Source organism: Macadamia integrifolia, chromosome 2 (assembly GCF_013358625.1).
Source record: "Macadamia integrifolia cultivar HAES 741 chromosome 2, SCU_Mint_v3, whole genome shotgun sequence".
In the NCBI taxonomy this organism is placed as follows: Eukaryota; Viridiplantae; Streptophyta; class Magnoliopsida; order Proteales; family Proteaceae; genus Macadamia; species Macadamia integrifolia.
This window is the reverse complement of record NC_056558.1, coordinates 28,289,397-28,308,431: the sequence shown is the minus strand read 5'-3', so window position 1 is coordinate 28,308,431 and position 19,035 is coordinate 28,289,397. Positions and strand designations below refer to the sequence as shown.

Here is a 19,035-nt window from a genome sequence, read left to right as displayed (position 1 = left end):
GTCCAACCAATTTGAGTGGAACTATTTGTTGATAAAAGGGTTTTCTTTTTTATATATATATTGAGGTCTTAAGACTGGTGTCAAATACTTTGTATATTATTTTTTTCAAGTGAAAATAAAATCTTATCATTTCTCGTGTGTAGTGTGTATTCGAAAATTGTACTATAAAATGATTGCTCTTGCTCTTGAAAATGACATAATGATATGTATATTTTAAAATTATTTTGAAAAGATTATTTTTTCCCTTAAATTAAAAAAAATGTAAATAAGTCAAAGTACAATCAAATATAAAGTTATGAATTGTAAAGACAAGAGATTGCCTGGTTGTGTGACCCTTGCACCATCACGAGGGCAATGAACAGGTGTATAGAAGCATCAACATGAAGGAAAAAGATCATCTCCAGTCATTAGGACATCCATTGAAATATCCAACATCTAGGGGGGGCTAGGGGTGCATGTTCAGGTCTTCCCAACCGTCGGATGCCTCATTGGGTATCCCAATTGCTAAAAAGGATTTGGATCTGAGACATGAATGGGAGATTTGATTTCACAAAGGGCAGGGCAATAATTTCATGCGCCTTCTCTAGGCACGGGGGCTAGGTGAATAGATAACTTTCTTTTTCCTATAAGAGAGGTGTCCAGACAATCCCATCAATAGAACATAAGAAGTACATTTCCCCAGAGATGAGTAGGTGGCAAGAATCATTGGAGGGGTAATGGAATTGACTCTGGAGGATGGTTTCAAAATCAAAATTGGATCGACTGAATCGGCTGAGGCTGCTCCTAATTATGTCTGTTCAAGAGGGGGCTAATGTGGATCAGGTGACCCAATCTAGTATATCTTTAAGTATCAAATTTCAAAACAAATTCCTCAACAATACTAGGTGAAAGTATCAAGAGTAAGATTACCAGCTTTCTACTAAATTGGGATATGTTCTTATCAAAGCTCACCTGGTTACATCAATAAAGATAAAGGTTGTAAACTGAGACTGAAAAAAATTCTATCATATGATTGCCACAGTTTCCAAATCTGGGAATTGTATGATTGACAAAATTACAAGCTCACCTTTGTCGCTTTGCGACCAGGCCCTTTCCAAAGCCTTTGGTCGCTCAGACGCCATGACAACTATGAAATGTAGATAGATTCCTATTTCTTTAACCACTCTCAGGTTACAAGCATTCAAAAGCCTTGGAAGCAATGGTTGACAACAGAAAAATTCTGCTAAACCTCTTAAAGGCTGGTACCCTGATTGAAGTTTCACACCTGTGTAATGCTATTAAACATCCTTCAGAGTCGCGTCTACATACAGTAACAACTTTTGATATTTTCTATCCTTACATTGCAATTCATCACACTTAGGTCAGCTGTTATGTTACTACATCCACCCTTCTATTATACAAAGCAATTCACTAGCTTCTCTTCACTTCATTGAGTGGGTTGCACCTGAAAATGTGGGCAAGGCCTCCCAGGTTCTCCCCTCGTCCATAGGATCTTGAGGTCACCTCTCTTCTTCCCCAATGTTAAGAAGGTGCCTGCGTCAAACAGCAAAAGATTTAGACTTCCCAAAAACAAAAACAAAAAAGGTCTCTCTCTTCTACTTGAGTTAGGCTTTATGACTGTCGAGCATAATGTTCGACATGCAATTACAGCTACAGTCAACAATCGTGGAGAGTGAGACCCAGCAAATTATTTGCAGGGCATTAATGGTCGCTTGGAAATTAACTAACTGATCATTGGAAGATCTGTTTGGACTCACCAAGCATGAAAGGAACAATGTAAAGAAGTGCTGGCTGGCCATGTCCATCCATCAAATTCAAAGCCACATACGTAATGAGGAGACCTGTGAATCCCAAGCATTTTGAACTGTTATTCTACGAGCTGACTTGCAGAGGATTACAGAACCAAAATCATGACGAAATGCATCAAATTGAAAAATAAATTCTTAGCAATATTAATGGTTTTTAAGGGCTGCTTAATCTTATGTTTTATTTTTCCAGTATATTTGTCTTCTTTTTTAATGTTATTTCTAGTAAATCACAACTTCTATATTTTTAGTACATCTTGATTTTTCATCTTACATTTTATGCAAGCAGCCATGCAAAATATTAAACATGCAGACATCTATCATTTGCAAACACAACTATTGAAGTAGTACATGTGGATGCCAGACAAAGCATAAGAGTGTGCCTCGCAGTTGAGTCGTGAAGTACATGCCTGGGGCAAGCACCTTAATAACATAGCTCCTTAGTGAGAATTTACATGTACTACAAACATATATATATATATATATATATGATAGAAGATTAATAGTATCTTGTTTTGGAATTGAAGCAACCTCATAAGTGAAATCTCCATAGATCTTCGTTCATTAGCTTCTTTCTTTGTCTTGTCCTCACTTGTTTTCCTTAATCTCCACGTTCTACTCCTCTATGAATTCTAGAGATAATTCTGTTTTGCAAGCACCTTAATAACATAGGTCCTTAGTGAGAATTTACATGTACTACAAACATATATATGATAGAAGATTAATACTATTTTGTTTTGGAATTGAAGCAACCTCATAAGTGAAATCTTCATAGAATCTTCGTTCATTAGCTTCTTTCTTTGTCTTGTCCTCACTTGTTTTCCTTAATCTCCACGTTCGCCTCCTCTATGAATTCTAGAGATAATTCTGTTTTCTTTCTTGTATCGAAATTCAAATCTGATTTTTTTTTTTCCCCTCTAGTTCCACTAAATCTTAGTTCACAAATCAACTACTGTTAACAAACCCTAACTCTTGTTTGAACCTCATGTCATTTTGCATTTTATTTCCCTAAATACTATAAAGCCATAAATCATAATTTTGATTTCAACCCCCTTTCCTATCATGTTTTATTATCCTTGGAATTAATTTGTCCTTTCTAGGAAACCTATAACCTCATCTTTATTTTCTACTATTTAGGCCTGCAAATTGTAAGATAAGATTCTTCCATGGCCCCATCAGTAATCAGTTAGACATGGACCTAGATAGAATGAGATTGTAAATAGTGGTACAGGATGCATGTCTCCAGTCCAAAGGTAGTTAGGAGAAGGCATCAATGAGTTGAGTACCTGAACCATATGCGATCATAGACCACAGGAAATATCCAGCTCGAAGATTCTTCTTTGCCAGCCAATCATACCTGCAAAGATCCACTATTAATTTGAACTAGAAACAGATAATAGTTGATCTGAATGACAAACAGTTAATAACCAAAACAGATTCTTTTCCTCAATTTGTCTAAAACAAATGAGAAAATTGAGCAAGAATAGAAAGGTTGGCCGGTAGAACAAGAAAAGAATCCTTCCATTTTAAAAACTAAACCTCAGAGAGGAGGCTAAGGAGGTCTGTTCTGGATAGAATTCACTCAGGATACCATCATACATTTTCCACACGAGCATTTAGGCTGACAAGAAAAGGAAAGAGATGGTTCAATATGTTTTGTTCACGAATGAGGACGTTGTCAACATCAATGATCTAGAGGACATCTTATCAGATGGACTGTCTAGACCTGCCATATTTCAGCCCTTACATGGCAGAATAAACCATGCTACTGGCTACATTAGAAGCACCATACATGTTCAAGACAGGTTCGAGAGTGTACCTCAATGAAAAAGCAATTAGCAACCCCGGTATAAGGATGTCACCAAAACCAATAATACTGTAACCCCCCCAGGGATCAAACATGCGTGGGATCTTCAGTAACATTGGAATACCATCCTCACCACTTCTATCACCACGGGCGACCTACAAGTAAACAAGCAATAAATAATTGCTAATTCAAAATCCTTAAAAACCATCAACTACCCAGCATTCTGCAAAAGATTTTGAAGAATAACTTACCACAATCATTACACTTTCATGGAACCACATCTTAGAAACAAAAACCCAGAAGATGTCATACAAGAAAGCACAACTGAGAAGCACTGTGCCCACCTGATTTCCCCAACAAGATTAGAAATCATGGAAAACAACTATCAATTCCATTTGGGATATAATCATCAATCAAGTCCCCTATGATTTATGTACATCATAGGTTGGAGTAAGTCTAAAGTCGGAACCATCACCTTGAGATTAGGTACATGAACAATCTGAAGAACAGTAATTATCAGCGCAATCCCCTGATTGAAAGTGAAAAAGAGAGAACATTAGGAGAACCATAGAGCTTCGGAGTCATTGAAGGCATAGTGATAAAACATAAATCTCAGCTTTATTTATGCTTTCTTCTATGATGCCCAGAAATAGATAATAAAATTGACAAAATTGAGGATACAAGTCTTTCCTCAAATCCAGGACACTGGATAAATGTAAGCACCCCAACCAATGCGTTCGATACTAGCAATCTATTCCTTTCCCTCACATATTAAAGCTAGGGATATTTTAATAATATGAAAATCGTTAGCTTATAAATTATGAAGTTGACTTTTTCTTTTCATACAAAAACAAATAAAAATGTATGATTTGAGGGGGCGGATGGGGGAGACAGCCGCGCTGAAGCTGGACCATTTTGTTCCAAACATTCCCTTGAAGCATCCAGCACCATTATTGGTACTATTGATGTCAATTAAGCAATTCTAAGAATGTCAAATGATTTTCATAGATTATTTCTTGGTGCACAATGGCGCTTAAAGACAATTTCCTCCATTTCTATCTACAAAGGAAAAAATATTGCCCTCATGTTCATACGCTGGTTTGATATGCTAAAAAATAATTAGAAGAAACAGATGAGGGGCTTATACAAGTTTAAGTCAAGAACATCTGATGTTTCTATAGAACTCGGGGGAAAATATAAATCAGAAAGAACCTAGACTATAATAACAAGACGCATTAATCTTACAAGGACATCTTGACCTATCCAAGCAAAGGAGATGCGGCGGTACACAGCCCAAACAACAGAAAATGCTATGCAGAACGGAGTAACAGCCAACGTAAGGTAAGAAACAGCTCCAAAGAAAGGCACTTTAATAAATGTTTCTCCAGCACGTTTGAACCACCTGAAAGTTCATATCCTTAGTCACTTCTAGACAGTCACAAATTTTTATGTAAGTTGATACAACAACAGAGCACCCTATAAAAGAGCAAATCAAGCAAGTATATATGATGGAAAACATCTTTAAGCACATACCTCCTTTCTCCATTCACACAAAATCTCATCATTGTTTGTAAGTAAAGAAATGCACATGCGCTTCTCACATTGTTTAATGAATAAATATTAAACTCTACCGATTATCTGAACCAAATATAAGTTCCACATTCAAATATAAAAGGATCAAGCTCTTGAAATTTCCATAAATATCCATTGAACCAACAACGAATATCCCACCTTGGAATTAAAAAAGTTTGCTAATGCCGATCAACAAGGGATAGAACTTTAGACCTTTAGCAATGGTTCGAGATTTCGGTCGAAATGACCAAAATTTTGCAATTATTTTTGTTTCCATGAAGGTCAAAACCAAACGAGTGCGACTCTGCAGGTACACAATTTTCTTATCAAAATTTTGGCATTTCAGCCAAAATTTAGGAAATATGTCAACCATCGGTATCATTCCAGACAGTAATATAAATACAATTATAAATTTCGAGAGTTTCAACCAAAAGTGGGAAATTTTGGTAGAAAACCCCAAACAAGGTATTTTTGGCCAAATCACCTCCAGTTTTTTGTGGAACGAGGTGTTGGGGCCTACTTCAACGCATCTACAATGATGATTTTCCAGATTTGAGAAATATTTGCGCAAGATTCCAAGTTGGAGGTATATCAACACCACTATTAAGGAATGACTGGAAGTCAGAATACCATTTGGAAACAGATAAAACACAATAACAGCAGAAGACATTGAAAGTTGATAATCCAAACCTCTAACGACCCATGCATTCATCATAGAGTTAACAAGAGAGGGAATACTGTAGCTGTTTTTTGGCATCAGATGACCCCGGTTGCAATATAACAATTAACAAGTACATGAAAATGAAAGGAATAGGAGAACATTAAAATACCTTGATAACAAAGCCACCAAGCAAGTTTGAAGACCCTGGAAGCACAGGAAACTGAAAGATTCAGTCTTAATTTTGAAGAATAAGTTAGCAAATGAGATAACCAGAGGTTGGTGTTCCAGCCCTCACTTCTATAATCATGTCAGAGAACTCTTGACATAAACTGCATAAATAAGTAATGATGACATTGTCTACATCCAGCTCATGTCATCACACATAAAGCATGGAATGAAAAGAGTAACACACCTCTACGCCACCAATACAAAATAGAACCACCAAAATCTCCACGAACCAGAAGGACATGAGCTTGTAAAACATAACCAAAAAGCACGAAGCAATCACAACAAAAAGGACTGCTGATGTTGAGTTGATGTCCACAACACCACTACCACCTGTGTCTTCATCAATTACAAATTCTTCCTTGTCATCCTGCAACCAAAAAACCAATTTATCTATGAAATCAAGAAACCAGTGAAATGATAGATACAACCCCTCCAAAGGAAAACAAAGCTTCTTTGGAGATTAACTCCGTTGTAATATGGGTATAAGGGTTTTTCTGTCCTACGAGAGCATACTTGTAACTTGTACATATTTCACTTATTATAAATAAAGAGGGTTGTCAGAGTCGACACACCAATAGAGCTATACCAGTCAGTGATAGAGAAAGGTTTTCAAAACCGGCTGGGCTATCAATAAGCAGCATTCTTATCAAACATTGGCCCCAACTTCACCAATTCATACCCCATAATCAATACTGGTATGGAGCCAAAATCCCTTTGGGGATCCACGCCCTAGGGGCCCATCTCTCTCTGTGGTAGCTTCTTAAACCATTGAGGGCTCTCCACTAGTCTCTCCATCTTGGGCTCCCAGATCCCTTCTTCCCAATGATCTAGAGACCCATTCATCTTTATATCGATTTTTTAGGGTTTCTCACCCCTATCGATTTTTTATGTCAGGGTTTTTATCTCTGTTCGATACATAGTTTCTCATGTTTCTCATTGATGCTGCTGCCTGTGGTTGTTGTCTTCCTGATCAGTGGCTTGTGTTAGCCATTTTTCAAGAGCATGTCAGTTTTTTCTCCAAAAATCTATTTTTAGGGTTTTTTCCCTAATCGATTTTTTCACTCAGGGTTTTATTTCCCTAACTTTGTTGGTGGTGTTGTATGCAATTGGGTACCTTTATGGTCTGTGGTTTCTTCCAGCCACTTGTCTTCTTCTCTACGTGCTTCTACTGAGTGGTAATTATGTCTGAAATTACCAACACATTGACTGGATCTGAAGGGATTGGGACCCATCAGACTTTCCCTTCGTTCCTATGAGCTCTCTATGAGCTCCATTTGCTTAGATGGGAGCAATTATTTGACGTGGTCATGTTCCTATTACCTCTCCATCGATTCCTGCAGGTATGTTGGATATATTACAGGCGAAACGGCAAATCCTACTGCTGTTGGTGTTTCATGGAGAAAAGTGGAGCTCTGATAACTCATTGGTGATGACGTTTCTACTCAACCAAATGCAACCCCAGATTGCTAAGGGTTATCTGTTGTCGGATATTGCTGCCAAGATTTAGAGGCTGCTCAGGATACATATTCTCAAGTTGGGAATGATTTTCAGGTTTATGAATTGGGCAAGAAGCTTCATGAAACCAAACAACAGGATCTCTCATCTCACCCTCTCTCAATATTATTCTGAGTTACAGAGTTTGTGGCAGGAATTGTATTTCTATGACACTTTCCAGGCTATATGTACTGCTGATGCCACCCAGTTTCAGAAGCAGGAAGAGAAGTTTCAGGTCTATGATTTTTTGGTTGGCCTCAATGTTGAGTATGATCAGCTTTGTGCTCAGGTGCTTAGCCATGATCCTTTCCTATGGCTTTGATTATCAAGAGACGTTTGCCCCTATTGCAAAGATGAATACTATTAGTGTGATCCTTTCATGTAGTCAACCAAGGATGAGAATTGCAACAGCTTGACGTGAAAAATGCATTTCTTTATGGAGAGCTTGAAGAAGTGTATATAGATGTGCCTCTTGAATTTTCATGTCCTAAAATTACAGGGAAAGTTTCCAAACTCAGGCGTGCTTTATATGGGTTAAAGCATCTCCTTGTGTATGGTTTGGGAGATTCCATAAATCTGTGGTGTTTGTAGGATGCACTCAAAGTCTTGCTGATCACACATTGTTCATCAAGCATTCTGGTTCCAAAATTGCCATCCTCATTGTCTATGTTAACGACATTATTGTTGCTAGCAATGACACTGAGGAAATCTCTCGTCTCAAAACTTATCTGGGCCAAGAATTTGAAATCAAGGACCTTGGCAAATCTCATCAGATCCATTTGTGTTACGGCTGTCAAAGGAACGGATTTGAGTTAGATCACTCATAATCCGATTCAAATACGTTAAGGGAAACAGTGATCTGACAGATCTCTAAAACACTGACCAAATCCAGTACCCAATAAAGATACCATATATCCGATCCAATCCGAGTACTTACATCACAGGTGAGAAAACCCAGAATCAAGAAGTGATCAGAGAAAAACCATAATAATTTATTAAATAAGTTGCTAACATGGCAACTAAGAGCATACATCAGAATACATTTTTTTTGGTGAATACTTCAATGCATTAAAATTTAAAAGTAGGGGGAGGGAAAATATACCCCAAAGGGGAAATTACAAAACCAAAAGGGTAAAAATCCCACAAAGAACTGCTTCCAAGGCCACTGCCCCTTACAACTGAAGCCCACATGGGCTAAAGACAAAACAAGGAAGCCCATTACAAGTAAGGGCAACCAAGTAAAAACCAACTAGGGTTCCACAAACCCTAACAACCTATCTCATCTCTTCATCTTCTTAGCCGCCAAAAGAACACCGCCGTTAAGAGCCGTCAAGAGGGAATCCATGGCGGTGGGGCGCTGGCCTTGTGGAGGGCCACAACCTAGCAGAGGTGACAGCCACGATGGAGGGTGTTGGCCTTGCGGAGGGTAACAACAAAGCAGCAACCAGCCGAGCATAGATGGGGGCCTGGCAGGCTGCTGGTCATGCAACTGGCAGCAAATTGGTGTTAGCCAAGAGAGTTAGGCACTTCAGGCGGTGGCTGGCCTTGCGGGGCTAGCTGGTGACCAAGCGGAGGCGATGCAAGACGGAGACTGGGGAGAGAGTAGGTGATCGGAACTAGAGGAAACAAAACAAGATTAGACAAGCCTAGGGGGGATGGTGACCGACGGGTTGGCGGCCAAGTCGCAACTCCAACCGATGATGCTCCATGTAAAGATGAAGAAGCAAAGAAAGGGAGGTGAGGAGGAAGAAGAGAGAGAGAGAGAGAGAGAGAGAGAGAGAGAGAGGCGGGGGAGCAGCATGGCTGTGAAGCAGCCGCTGGAGATCCTGCTAGGGTTTTTGTTTTGGTGTTGGTGCGATTTTTCGCAGCCTCCCCAGCCAACTGGGGACTACATTGTTTGAACCCAACACAACAAAATCCAACCCGATCAGACAAGGAGAAACAAGAATTGCAGGCAACCCTACCCAGAAGTAGCATCTACAAATATGCACAAAGTGACAAAACTGCAGCATAAAATTGAAGAGAAGGTCCTTACAAATGAGGTAAAAGATAAAACCAAATCTACCCATGTACAATCCGCTCAACTAGCTAACAAGCAATACCTTGAAATCAGTCAAGAGAGTTTTGCTAACAGACTGAACTCTTCCAGATCAGAATTCAACAGGTAAGAAAAAGATGATCACCGGAGTCTCCGACAAAGAGAGATGAGAGAAGAAAGAACAAACAATAATACCTAGAGACAGCCATAATGGGTAAGCGAGGAGATGATGGAAGAGAGAGAGAGAGAGAGGAAGGAACTCACCAGATTTCCAGAGGAAGAAGGTGGTCCACTGAAGAAATGAGGGAGAGAATTATTAAGGTTGGTCCATTTAAGAACGACAAAAAACAAAAGGAACAGATCAGATTAGTCTAAATTCGAATTTGATCCATTTATTTAATGGATGATCCCCAATCGGATTGGATCAACGTTGGATGAAATCAAAGTCTTAATACTAAGTTATTATCGGGCCAGGTAGTAGGTTCATATCAAAATTCAATCCATTGACAGCTCTATAAGGTATTTCGCTTCCAGTCAGGATTGTTCTTCTGTAAATGAGATGGTTGATTTATTAGCAAAGAAGGATGTTGTGCGGCCTAGAAACTGTTATGGATTCTGTTCCTTAATGAGTCGCTAGTGGCGTGAAGGAGTCTCTTTGTTTGTTGCTGTTCTATACTAGCCAGAGGTTGCCTTGTCTCTAAGCCCTGTTTACTCTTTATATTCTTCCACCTCCAATAAATTGTTATTAATAGGGGGGGGAAATGGGGCAGGGGGATGCAAACCTTCAATAGCTTATCCTGCTCAATTGCTGCTTCTCTGGCACTCCATGCAGACCAATAAGATGCACACAAGATAGTACCAACTGCCATAAGCCATAAAAATACCTCTGCTATATCGACCAACGGACGTTGTGGTGAGTATAGCTGCACAGCAACTGATGGAACCTCGAACCATTAGAAAATCTAGTAGCTAACAGCACCAAGAGAAAAGTGAGAGCAGATGAAATACCAAATGAAATATTATCAGGAAATGGAACAAGATCTATACCATCAGTAAAGAAAAGAAGGTAAATTCAAGCATCATATAATTAATGAAAGAACAAAATTCTGTGTGACCCCATGCAGGATTGGAGAAATTTTTACCTGAGGAATTGCCTTTTAGACGGTTCTGCAAGCTTGCACCTGCATCTTGTGGAAGCATCACTGCCGGTATTTGTATATCGAGATCTGTTTCATTGGGATCACAGACCATTTTGTAGAGCTCTGCAGAATAAAAAGAAGAAAACAGCTTTAGTTCTCAACCGGCACCAGAAAATCCTATAGTGTTGTGCGTTACTCCGTTAACAATATACTAGTAATCGTGGAAAGTGGCTAAGACATAATATTTTTATGCGCAATGATTCCTGCCAGGGGCCTAGCCTCCGCTAGCACCCTCTCTCTTTCTCTCTCTCCTCCCTACATGAAATGACCTCTCTGCCCCCTATTGATAGAACTGATAGGGGCCCTCATTACCTCTCCCTGCCCACATAGCCTGCACTACAGTGGCAGGAAACACCTCCCATGTTTTTATTACGGATTACAGAGAAAGAAAATTAATTGATGAGAGAAAAATTTACAAGGACAGAGAAAGAATTGATTGATGAGAGAAAAACTTCCAAAGGACCAATACAAAATCAGATCATTACAAAGAAGATAGCAAAGACATGAAACCCCAAACCCAAGATTACAGAATCCATATCCCTGAATGATGACCCTCTAATGGTAATCACAGAACAGTCAAAAGTCCCAAATCTCCCTGTTAGCCTATTTGCCCCCTGCTTGGCTAGGTGGTCTGCCACATCATTGGCAGATCTAGTCCTCCAATTGAATGGGCAGCTCATCCGGACTAAGACATAATTTTGGGTCTTATGTTTCCATGAAGGAGGAGAACTTGAGATTGAGTTACACTTGAGGAGAGCCAAAATGGTCCAAGAAATCACACTGCTACAACCGTAGAGCTAACAACATTCAAAGAGAAGAGAAGATAGAAAACTTCAAAAAAGGGGTAGGCAGTTCAACATTTTCAGTGAAGAAGCTTATTTCTTTAACAATTTATCTTTCTAAAACAGAATAAAGGAGAATGTATGATGACTGAAATGTGCCAAGGAAAACAATAAAAAATATTTACAAGCTTAGGAAATTCAAGTTCATGAGTTACAAAAGCTGATTCATCAAGTCAGGAGTTAAGGTTTTGAAGGGCAACACTAAGATATGTGATGATCTAAAGTTGATATTGGTTTGGGCTTCATTCACTGAAGCATTAATTAAAACAAGGTTTCAGTGGCTTGACTGAGAAATCAAGAGGTAAGAAATCAGAGTTTCAAGAAAAAATGGACTTGAAGGGATTTACAATATTGATAGGTTAAGGTAAAAACATGTTAGTCTGAGGTTTATAGACAACAATTGATGGCCAGATGAAGTATGAAGGGTCCTAGTGGCCCGACATCCATCTTCTGAAACCAATATGTTTGATGTTATTTGACATCCATCTTCTGAAACCAATATGTTTGATGTTATTTGACTTGCAATAATTTCTATATGCATATTATGGATCCGCACTAGGCTTTGGGCCTTTTACCAGTTAATCCTGGTAAAGCACCCAGATAATGTGTTTTTTTTCTTAAACGAGGTCCTCGGTAACGAGACATAAAGACCTTTTTTATCGTTATTGAAATTTCATTTTACCCAACCAACCCTAGTCGCGGCCTTAAGAGAAGTTTTTATCCCTCCTTTCCAATGCGGCTTGAAAGAAGCAAGCCACTTTGTTTTTGGCAATGGATGTAATTAATAGATCGGTTCACTGATAAGGAACACAGACTTGGGTGGGGGTCTACAATGTGATACTAAAGTATGACCCAGGGAGACACATGCTAACCATGGGAGCAGTAACCATTAACCATTATGTCAAAAATGTCGGGGAGGGGGGTTATAAATCTCCAGAACTACCATCAATCCAACAAAGCGGAAGGGCACTCCACCTTATCTATAGAAGCGGTCAATTAAGTTCTGAACAACTTAGCTCCATGGTAATGGCTCAATCCATAGATAGAAAGCCATATGATGTCAAACAAAAAGCATGCTAGCGCACAACAGTGTTCTACGATAAGCTCGACCACCAGGAGAGACTGGTCTATGAGCAGGTTGACCATAGGGAGAGAGTAGGTCATTTACATGCAACGGTGCTCTATGATCAGCTCATCCACAGGGGCGAAGCCTACCAAAATGAAAGGGAAACATATTGATTGTATCAGGGGAATTTCATTTTCTTTTGTAAGGCAGGGTTATGGAATAAAGTAAAATTCAGCAAAAAAATCCCGAAGTTATCCACTCTAGACTGGTGGGGGAGTCTCGCTTTTCCCCAGTTTGAGGGTTGAAGATGCCCACCTTGAGCCTTCCCCGAGTGGTAGTCAACAAAGGTTGAAGAGGCTAGGGTTTAGAATTCTGGTGTTAGGTTATAGATGGGGTTGAATGAGTAATCAAGTTGGGTAATGCGTGAAGAATTTTCAGAAGAAGATAACAAATTGGGCTTGTTAGAAGTCTATCGTTAGGAAGGAGGAGTCTAGCGCAAGTCGTAGACTCCTCCCTTGGGTTTTCCTAGTCCCATTAGGACTATCCTAGTCCTATTAGGACTAAGTACAGTTATGAGTTAGCAATTAGTATTAGTTTCCTATTTTGTTCTATTTTGTGAAGAAGGGCAGCCAAATCAAATAGATCAGGACTCCCAAGGTTCCAAAATCACAGCTCTCTCTCTCTCTTTTGTTCTCTTCTCTTACAAGGCTAAGAACATAAGAGGGCAAAAAGAAACCCTAGATGTGACTAACTAGATTTCGTCTCTAGTTCAATAGCTCAAATGCTAATTACAGTTCTGCAGTCTGCATACTCTGCACAATTTCTCAAAGGCAGTAGCAAGAATTTTCTTCTCATTGAAATGTGTGTGTGTATTTGAATATTGAGTGTCCATTCTCTTTATTATTAGAACTCATTAGTCGCAACTGAACTATGATTCATTGTTTGCAAAGTGAAACAAGACCCAAACATATGAAACTACAACTAAATAGAGCTCCAAACAAAACTAAGAACTGAAAAATGTGAGGAAACCCCATCTAAAAGGGGGCACAACCCAGCGACACAGAGTGATAACATAGGTGACCATAGGTTATGTAAGTTGGTAACCTAAATGGCCAACAAGGTATATTAACAGGCCAAACTTTGGCCTAGTGTTAACAATATCAATCCCTTTGTAACATCTTGTATATTAAATGTGTGTGTTGGGGTGGGGGGGGATCCTTATGTATCGACAGGCCACTTGATCGTATCCTACATCAACCCAATTGAGCACTTGAATTATATTTTAATACTGCAAACAACAATGTTTGATATAGTGTTACAGTATATGTGTATAAACACATATCTACATAGAAAATATACTTAATATGCAGTCTAACAGATCACCCTACCTACAGGACCATAGAAACTAGAACCCAGCCTCCAAACCAGGTTGATGAAAAGTACAAGTTTAAAAACCAACATGAGAACTGACTAGATCCAAATACACCACCAAACAGGAAAGAAAAGAAGAAAAAAAAAAGCCACAACTTCAGAAGTATCCTACAATTTTAGAAGTCATTTGGAGAACCTCCAAGAAATATAACCCAGAAAGCAAATGTATTAGAAAGGACATGCGGTTACCTTTCTTAAAATTTATAATTAGGATTGCTGAAGCACCAGCAGCTTCAGCTACATTTGTCTTTGTGGTGAATTTACAGTTACCTCGTTCAACCAGGATGACTTCTCCAGAAAGCTGAGAGAAAGGTCACAAATTACAGAAGATAAACCCAGAGTAATAATTGATCAAACCTTACAACCCACCACTCACAAGAAAACATGCATTATATGCAAGTATATATGTATGTATTTATACATGCCTGTACCTCCTGTCTATTTCTTTATATGTATGTATAAATGTATTTATATAATCCATGCATAAATAGACAAAAAGAAAGGAAGGACAAACCTTATTCTTAGGTGTGCTGCAACAATCAGGAGGGTCTGATAGAGTAAGCTTAGTATGACTTGCATGCTTCTCCTTCGACTCCATGGTAGTGCCAAATCGAGCACCAACACCAACAAACTCACTGTCTTCTTTGCCATCCACCCAAGTTTGAATTTTAACCTTACAAAAAGCAGGTAATGGAATAAATGTTAAATTGTAGAAGATACAGTGATGAAAAATCAAGGTTAAACAAAGCAAAAATTAAGTATGCCGCTCTTCAACGACCTTTGAGAGGAAACCAAATAAGGGCTTCTTTTTGCCATACTAAAAACATTAGCTTGAAAGGGGTATGTCAGATTCCAGCTAAATTCACTATTTCCTTTCGAATTGTTGGTCCTAGAATTCTAAATTCAAATAAATATGTTCAGATAGCTTCACGCCCTTATTTTTTTATCCGAGGGTGAGGGATTGAAGCTGGGACGAAGTAGAAACTTTCAGGAGAATTCCCAACCAGATTAAACTAAAAAATATCCATAAACAAGCAAAAAGAGACCAAATTCTTAATTTTGCAGCAGCACCACACTTCAAATCAACCCAAAACAGAAAACCCAGAAAATTAAATACCCAAAGACATAGAATTTGAAGAAATAGAACTAAAAAAAAGTCCAAGTGAGAAGTTAATAAAATCAATTATTACCAGAACAAAGTTGTTGTTACATCCAGGCTTCTTCGGAGCATCGTCATCGTGAACGATATCCCCCGCAGACACCAAATAAGGAAAACTAACAAAAACAACCACAGCAGCGAAAGCAACTAGCCGTAAAAATCTCCTTAAATCCATCGAATCTTTTCAGTTCAGAACTCCCCTCTCCCTCTCCTCCCTCCTCCTCCACCTCCACCTCCTTCTCCTTCTCCTCCTCCTCCTCCTCCTCAAGCCCAGATTTGAGTTTCTTGAGTACTCACTCGTCTCTCTTCACATCAGACAAGATTCCTTCCTTTTCCCATTTCCACTTTTCTTACTTTTCATTGGTGACACAGAGACACTGATCCTTAATTTTAATTATTTACAATTATTGGATTTTTTTTTTTTTTTTACTTCGTCAGATTACCTGTTGGTGGTACAAGCAGAGCGGCCGTACGAGTTTGGTAGAAAACGTTGGAGATTTGTGACCGATAGGAAGCCTCCCGCAACGGTGATTTGTTAGTCCGTACGAATTTTTTGGTATCTAATCGTGCAAGTGTTGAAACTCAGAATCCGTGATTATTCCAACCATTGACCAGAAAAATGGCTTCGGAATTTTCTGATGCCGGATGGGACCCATTTCTTTAATAGATCACGTGGCATATATTCCAAAAACCCCCAAATGAATTTATAGTTGCTATCCTAAGTCATGGCCACACATTCTTAAGTTGCAACTATAGATTTTTTTTTTTTTTCACCCTTTTAAAACTAAAATAAGGGGAAATTTTTTTTAAGTGTGGGACCGGAGTTTCTAATAATATCCATGGGAAATAGATTCTCCATATCTGTAATCACAGTAGAAGTGAGAGTAGGGGTGTCAAATGGTCAAGTTGGGTTGATTTTAATCAGGTATAATCAGGCTTCTTTATTTTAGGATTTTGCACCATGATTGGCTTATTTAAGTAATCAGTTATCACATGTTAGGCATGATTTCATTTATAAACGATCGATTGAGTACAACTTTTAATCTGGCTAAATGGGATTTAGTTAGGTTTTAAACATACTAATGACACATATATCTCTAAATATACTTCAAACATGTAAGGCTTAATAATTGGGCTCTAAACAGGCTATAAATAGACCTTAAACATGTTGGGTCGAGTTGGACTATTAAACGGTTGGTCTCAATTGGGCACCCATTGGACAGCACCCTTGCACTAAGAACCATCTACTAATAAACTTGTCAAAATTGCTTATTAATCGTGTTGGGCCGATTCGGGCTCTGAATAATTGGGTTCAATTGAACTTGTAATTGACACCCCTAAGTGAGAGTTTAATGATAAAAGAGTAGCCCAATCATTTTTATTTTCCCTCTCCTCTCGGCAACGACATGGTCGCACTCATGTCACATGGTTGCACTCATGTCACTTGTGGATAAGAGTTTTCTCCACTCCATAGGCGAAGAAAAACATAATCCTCATACATTTTATATGGCCAATTGCACGTGGAAAATGGTTTACCCACAATTTTACGGTCATCCCAACTAGGTCGAAAAATCCCTCCCTCTCTGTAATGATGCCTATCTTACTACAATTACAATTCATAGTGAAGGAGTTTTCATCCATCGCGGGTAGATAGGGGTTTTCTATTTTCTCTTTCCTCCCTTGACTGAAAATAATTTGACTGTTACCCAAACTACAGCAAAAAAATAAAAATATTCACTTCCCCCTAAGCTTCACAAATACTCTCATAGGTCTTGATACTTTCCAAAAAACCCTTTAAGATTATATTTCTTTAGTTGAGACATAGATTGCAGCCCGCCCATGACCATATGAACTCTATATGAATAATATTTTTTTTTCATACTTAATAAAAAAATAAACTTCAACAAAAAGGAAAAAACAAGTATAAATATCCACATTTCCTCCAGCCATATTTGATGCTACATAGTGGGATGATTAGAAGCAGGCAATTTCAAAGCTTCATAAACATAATGGTGATATATATTCTAGAGAATGAAATCAGCTAGGATTTGTATCTAAGCCTTCAGCATACTAATCTTATAGGTCTATATTGTTCCATAACCGCATGAACCGGATCATATCGGGGTTGAATAATTACGCTCCTAAAGAGGAGGTCCCTTACCAACTCAACTACCCTTTGGGATCGAAAGCACGTAAGACATGAACTTACATAAGATTGACAATTAAAGATGCTACTTGCCCAAAAAAAAATTTTAAAAAATTAAAAAGTAAAAAAAAAAAAAAGAAATAAAAAAAAAATTATATATTAAAGATGCCAAGTCCTTGTCTATGAGACTCATAGGAATATGAAAGGCTTCCAGTTCATACTAGAAATTAATGTTCTCAGTAAACCCAATACTAAATTACAGAGGATGATGATGATCCACTCATCCATAATAAGAACAAGAAAAGAAGATAAACAAGAAATTGGGGAATAAGATAGCCGACATCTTATCAGTTAACTATAATAAACCACTAGGAAATCCATAATTGGTAAGCATTAAAAAGCCATGGATTCGAACACCAGAGTTGAGATCAAAGCTTCTTCAAATCTTCTCCTTGTACCCATAATATTTCTTTAAAGCTAGAGGGAGGTAAACGGGCAACAAGAAGCCAAACAGATTAAAGCACCAAAACCCAAGATTTGCCACTGCAAGTGCTCTTCCAAAATAAACTCTCCTGACCGATCCACCAGACCCTTCACCCACTTTTTCGATCTCAGACTTCAACCAATCGAAAAGCGTGAAAATCCTCATCGAATTGTAGAACACCGGCACAAAAGCCCTGATCGGAAGCGATAATCCGGCACTGAATGTTAAACCTTCCATAAAAACTTGGCTGGCTAGAAGGAAGACATGAGGAGCGGCTGCTTTGATACCCTCTTTATCGCCTTCCAAGATTCCCTCGAAGATGTAAGCAATTGGGAGGAAAAGCCCAATCACGGCTGCGAAGGAGACGTAGAGATTCAGAGTTTTATTGCTCTGACCAAAAACTGGAGGGTCAGGGGAAGAACCCAGAAGAGGGAAGGCGACTTTTGACAGGAAGAACACATAGATAAGGCTCAAGACTGTGAAAGCTAAATCTGCTATGCCTACCATTCCACTTGCTGAGAAGACGACTATAATGGCGAGAGCATTGAGTTGTCGAAATGATAAGAAACCTCTACGGGTGCTCTGTTTTTGCGATTTCAGATGCCCTTTTCCTTCTGCTGCTTCTTCTTCTTTGGTAAGACGGATATCGCTAACTGTTGGACCAACTCCCCCAGACATGTTGAGAGGCACTGAGATGGAGAATTGATAAGGGGATTTGTTTGATTTTCTCGGAATTCCCTGGAGATGAAGAATTGGGAAGGAACTAAGAAATGATCTGTTGGGATTCTGTAATAAACAGTGATGATCGATGAGGAGTTAGCCCGCTTTTTCATCCGACAAGGTCTGATCAAGAGGAGACACGATGAGCCGGAGAGCGAGAAGTTATGGGTTTTGAGGAGAAACAAAGAGGAGAATGAGGAAAATGGAAATTATAGGGAGAGGGAGAGGGAGAGGGAGAGGGAGAGAGAGAGGAAGAAACTGTCTGAGGAAAGGCGGAACCAGCGGTCTAAACAGAAGGCCAATGGATAGGGTAGTGCACGTGTCGCTTTTTCAAGAGTTTGGTATTAAATATAGGACACGTGTCACTCAAAGAAACCATTTTG

General features: G+C 38.9%; 2 protein-coding genes across 2 annotated transcripts; both read right to left on the bottom strand.

Moving 5' to 3' along the window:
• Positions 1–990: 990 nt before the first annotated feature.
• Positions 991–15,523, bottom strand: LOC122063052 (signal peptide peptidase-like 2). Its single transcript, XM_042626713.1, has 14 exons — positions 15,334–15,523; positions 14,658–14,816; positions 14,333–14,444; positions 10,748–10,867; positions 10,388–10,539; positions 6,258–6,440; positions 6,015–6,049; positions 4,858–5,014; positions 4,088–4,141; positions 3,864–3,956; positions 3,625–3,767; positions 3,092–3,162; positions 1,758–1,841; positions 991–1,533 (listed from the first exon to the last, which is right to left on the bottom strand). Exons 1-14 carry the CDS (start codon positions 15,475–15,477, stop codon positions 1,427–1,429), a joined length of 1,614 nt encoding a protein of 537 aa, XP_042482647.1. The 5' UTR covers positions 15,478–15,523; the 3' UTR covers positions 991–1,426.
• A 2,364-nt stretch (positions 15,524–17,887) lies between these two features.
• Positions 17,888–18,610, bottom strand: LOC122064763. Its single transcript, XM_042628525.1, has one exon. It carries the CDS (start codon positions 18,608–18,610, stop codon positions 17,888–17,890), a length of 723 nt encoding a protein of 240 aa, XP_042484459.1.
• Positions 18,611–19,035: the final 425 nt, after the last annotated feature.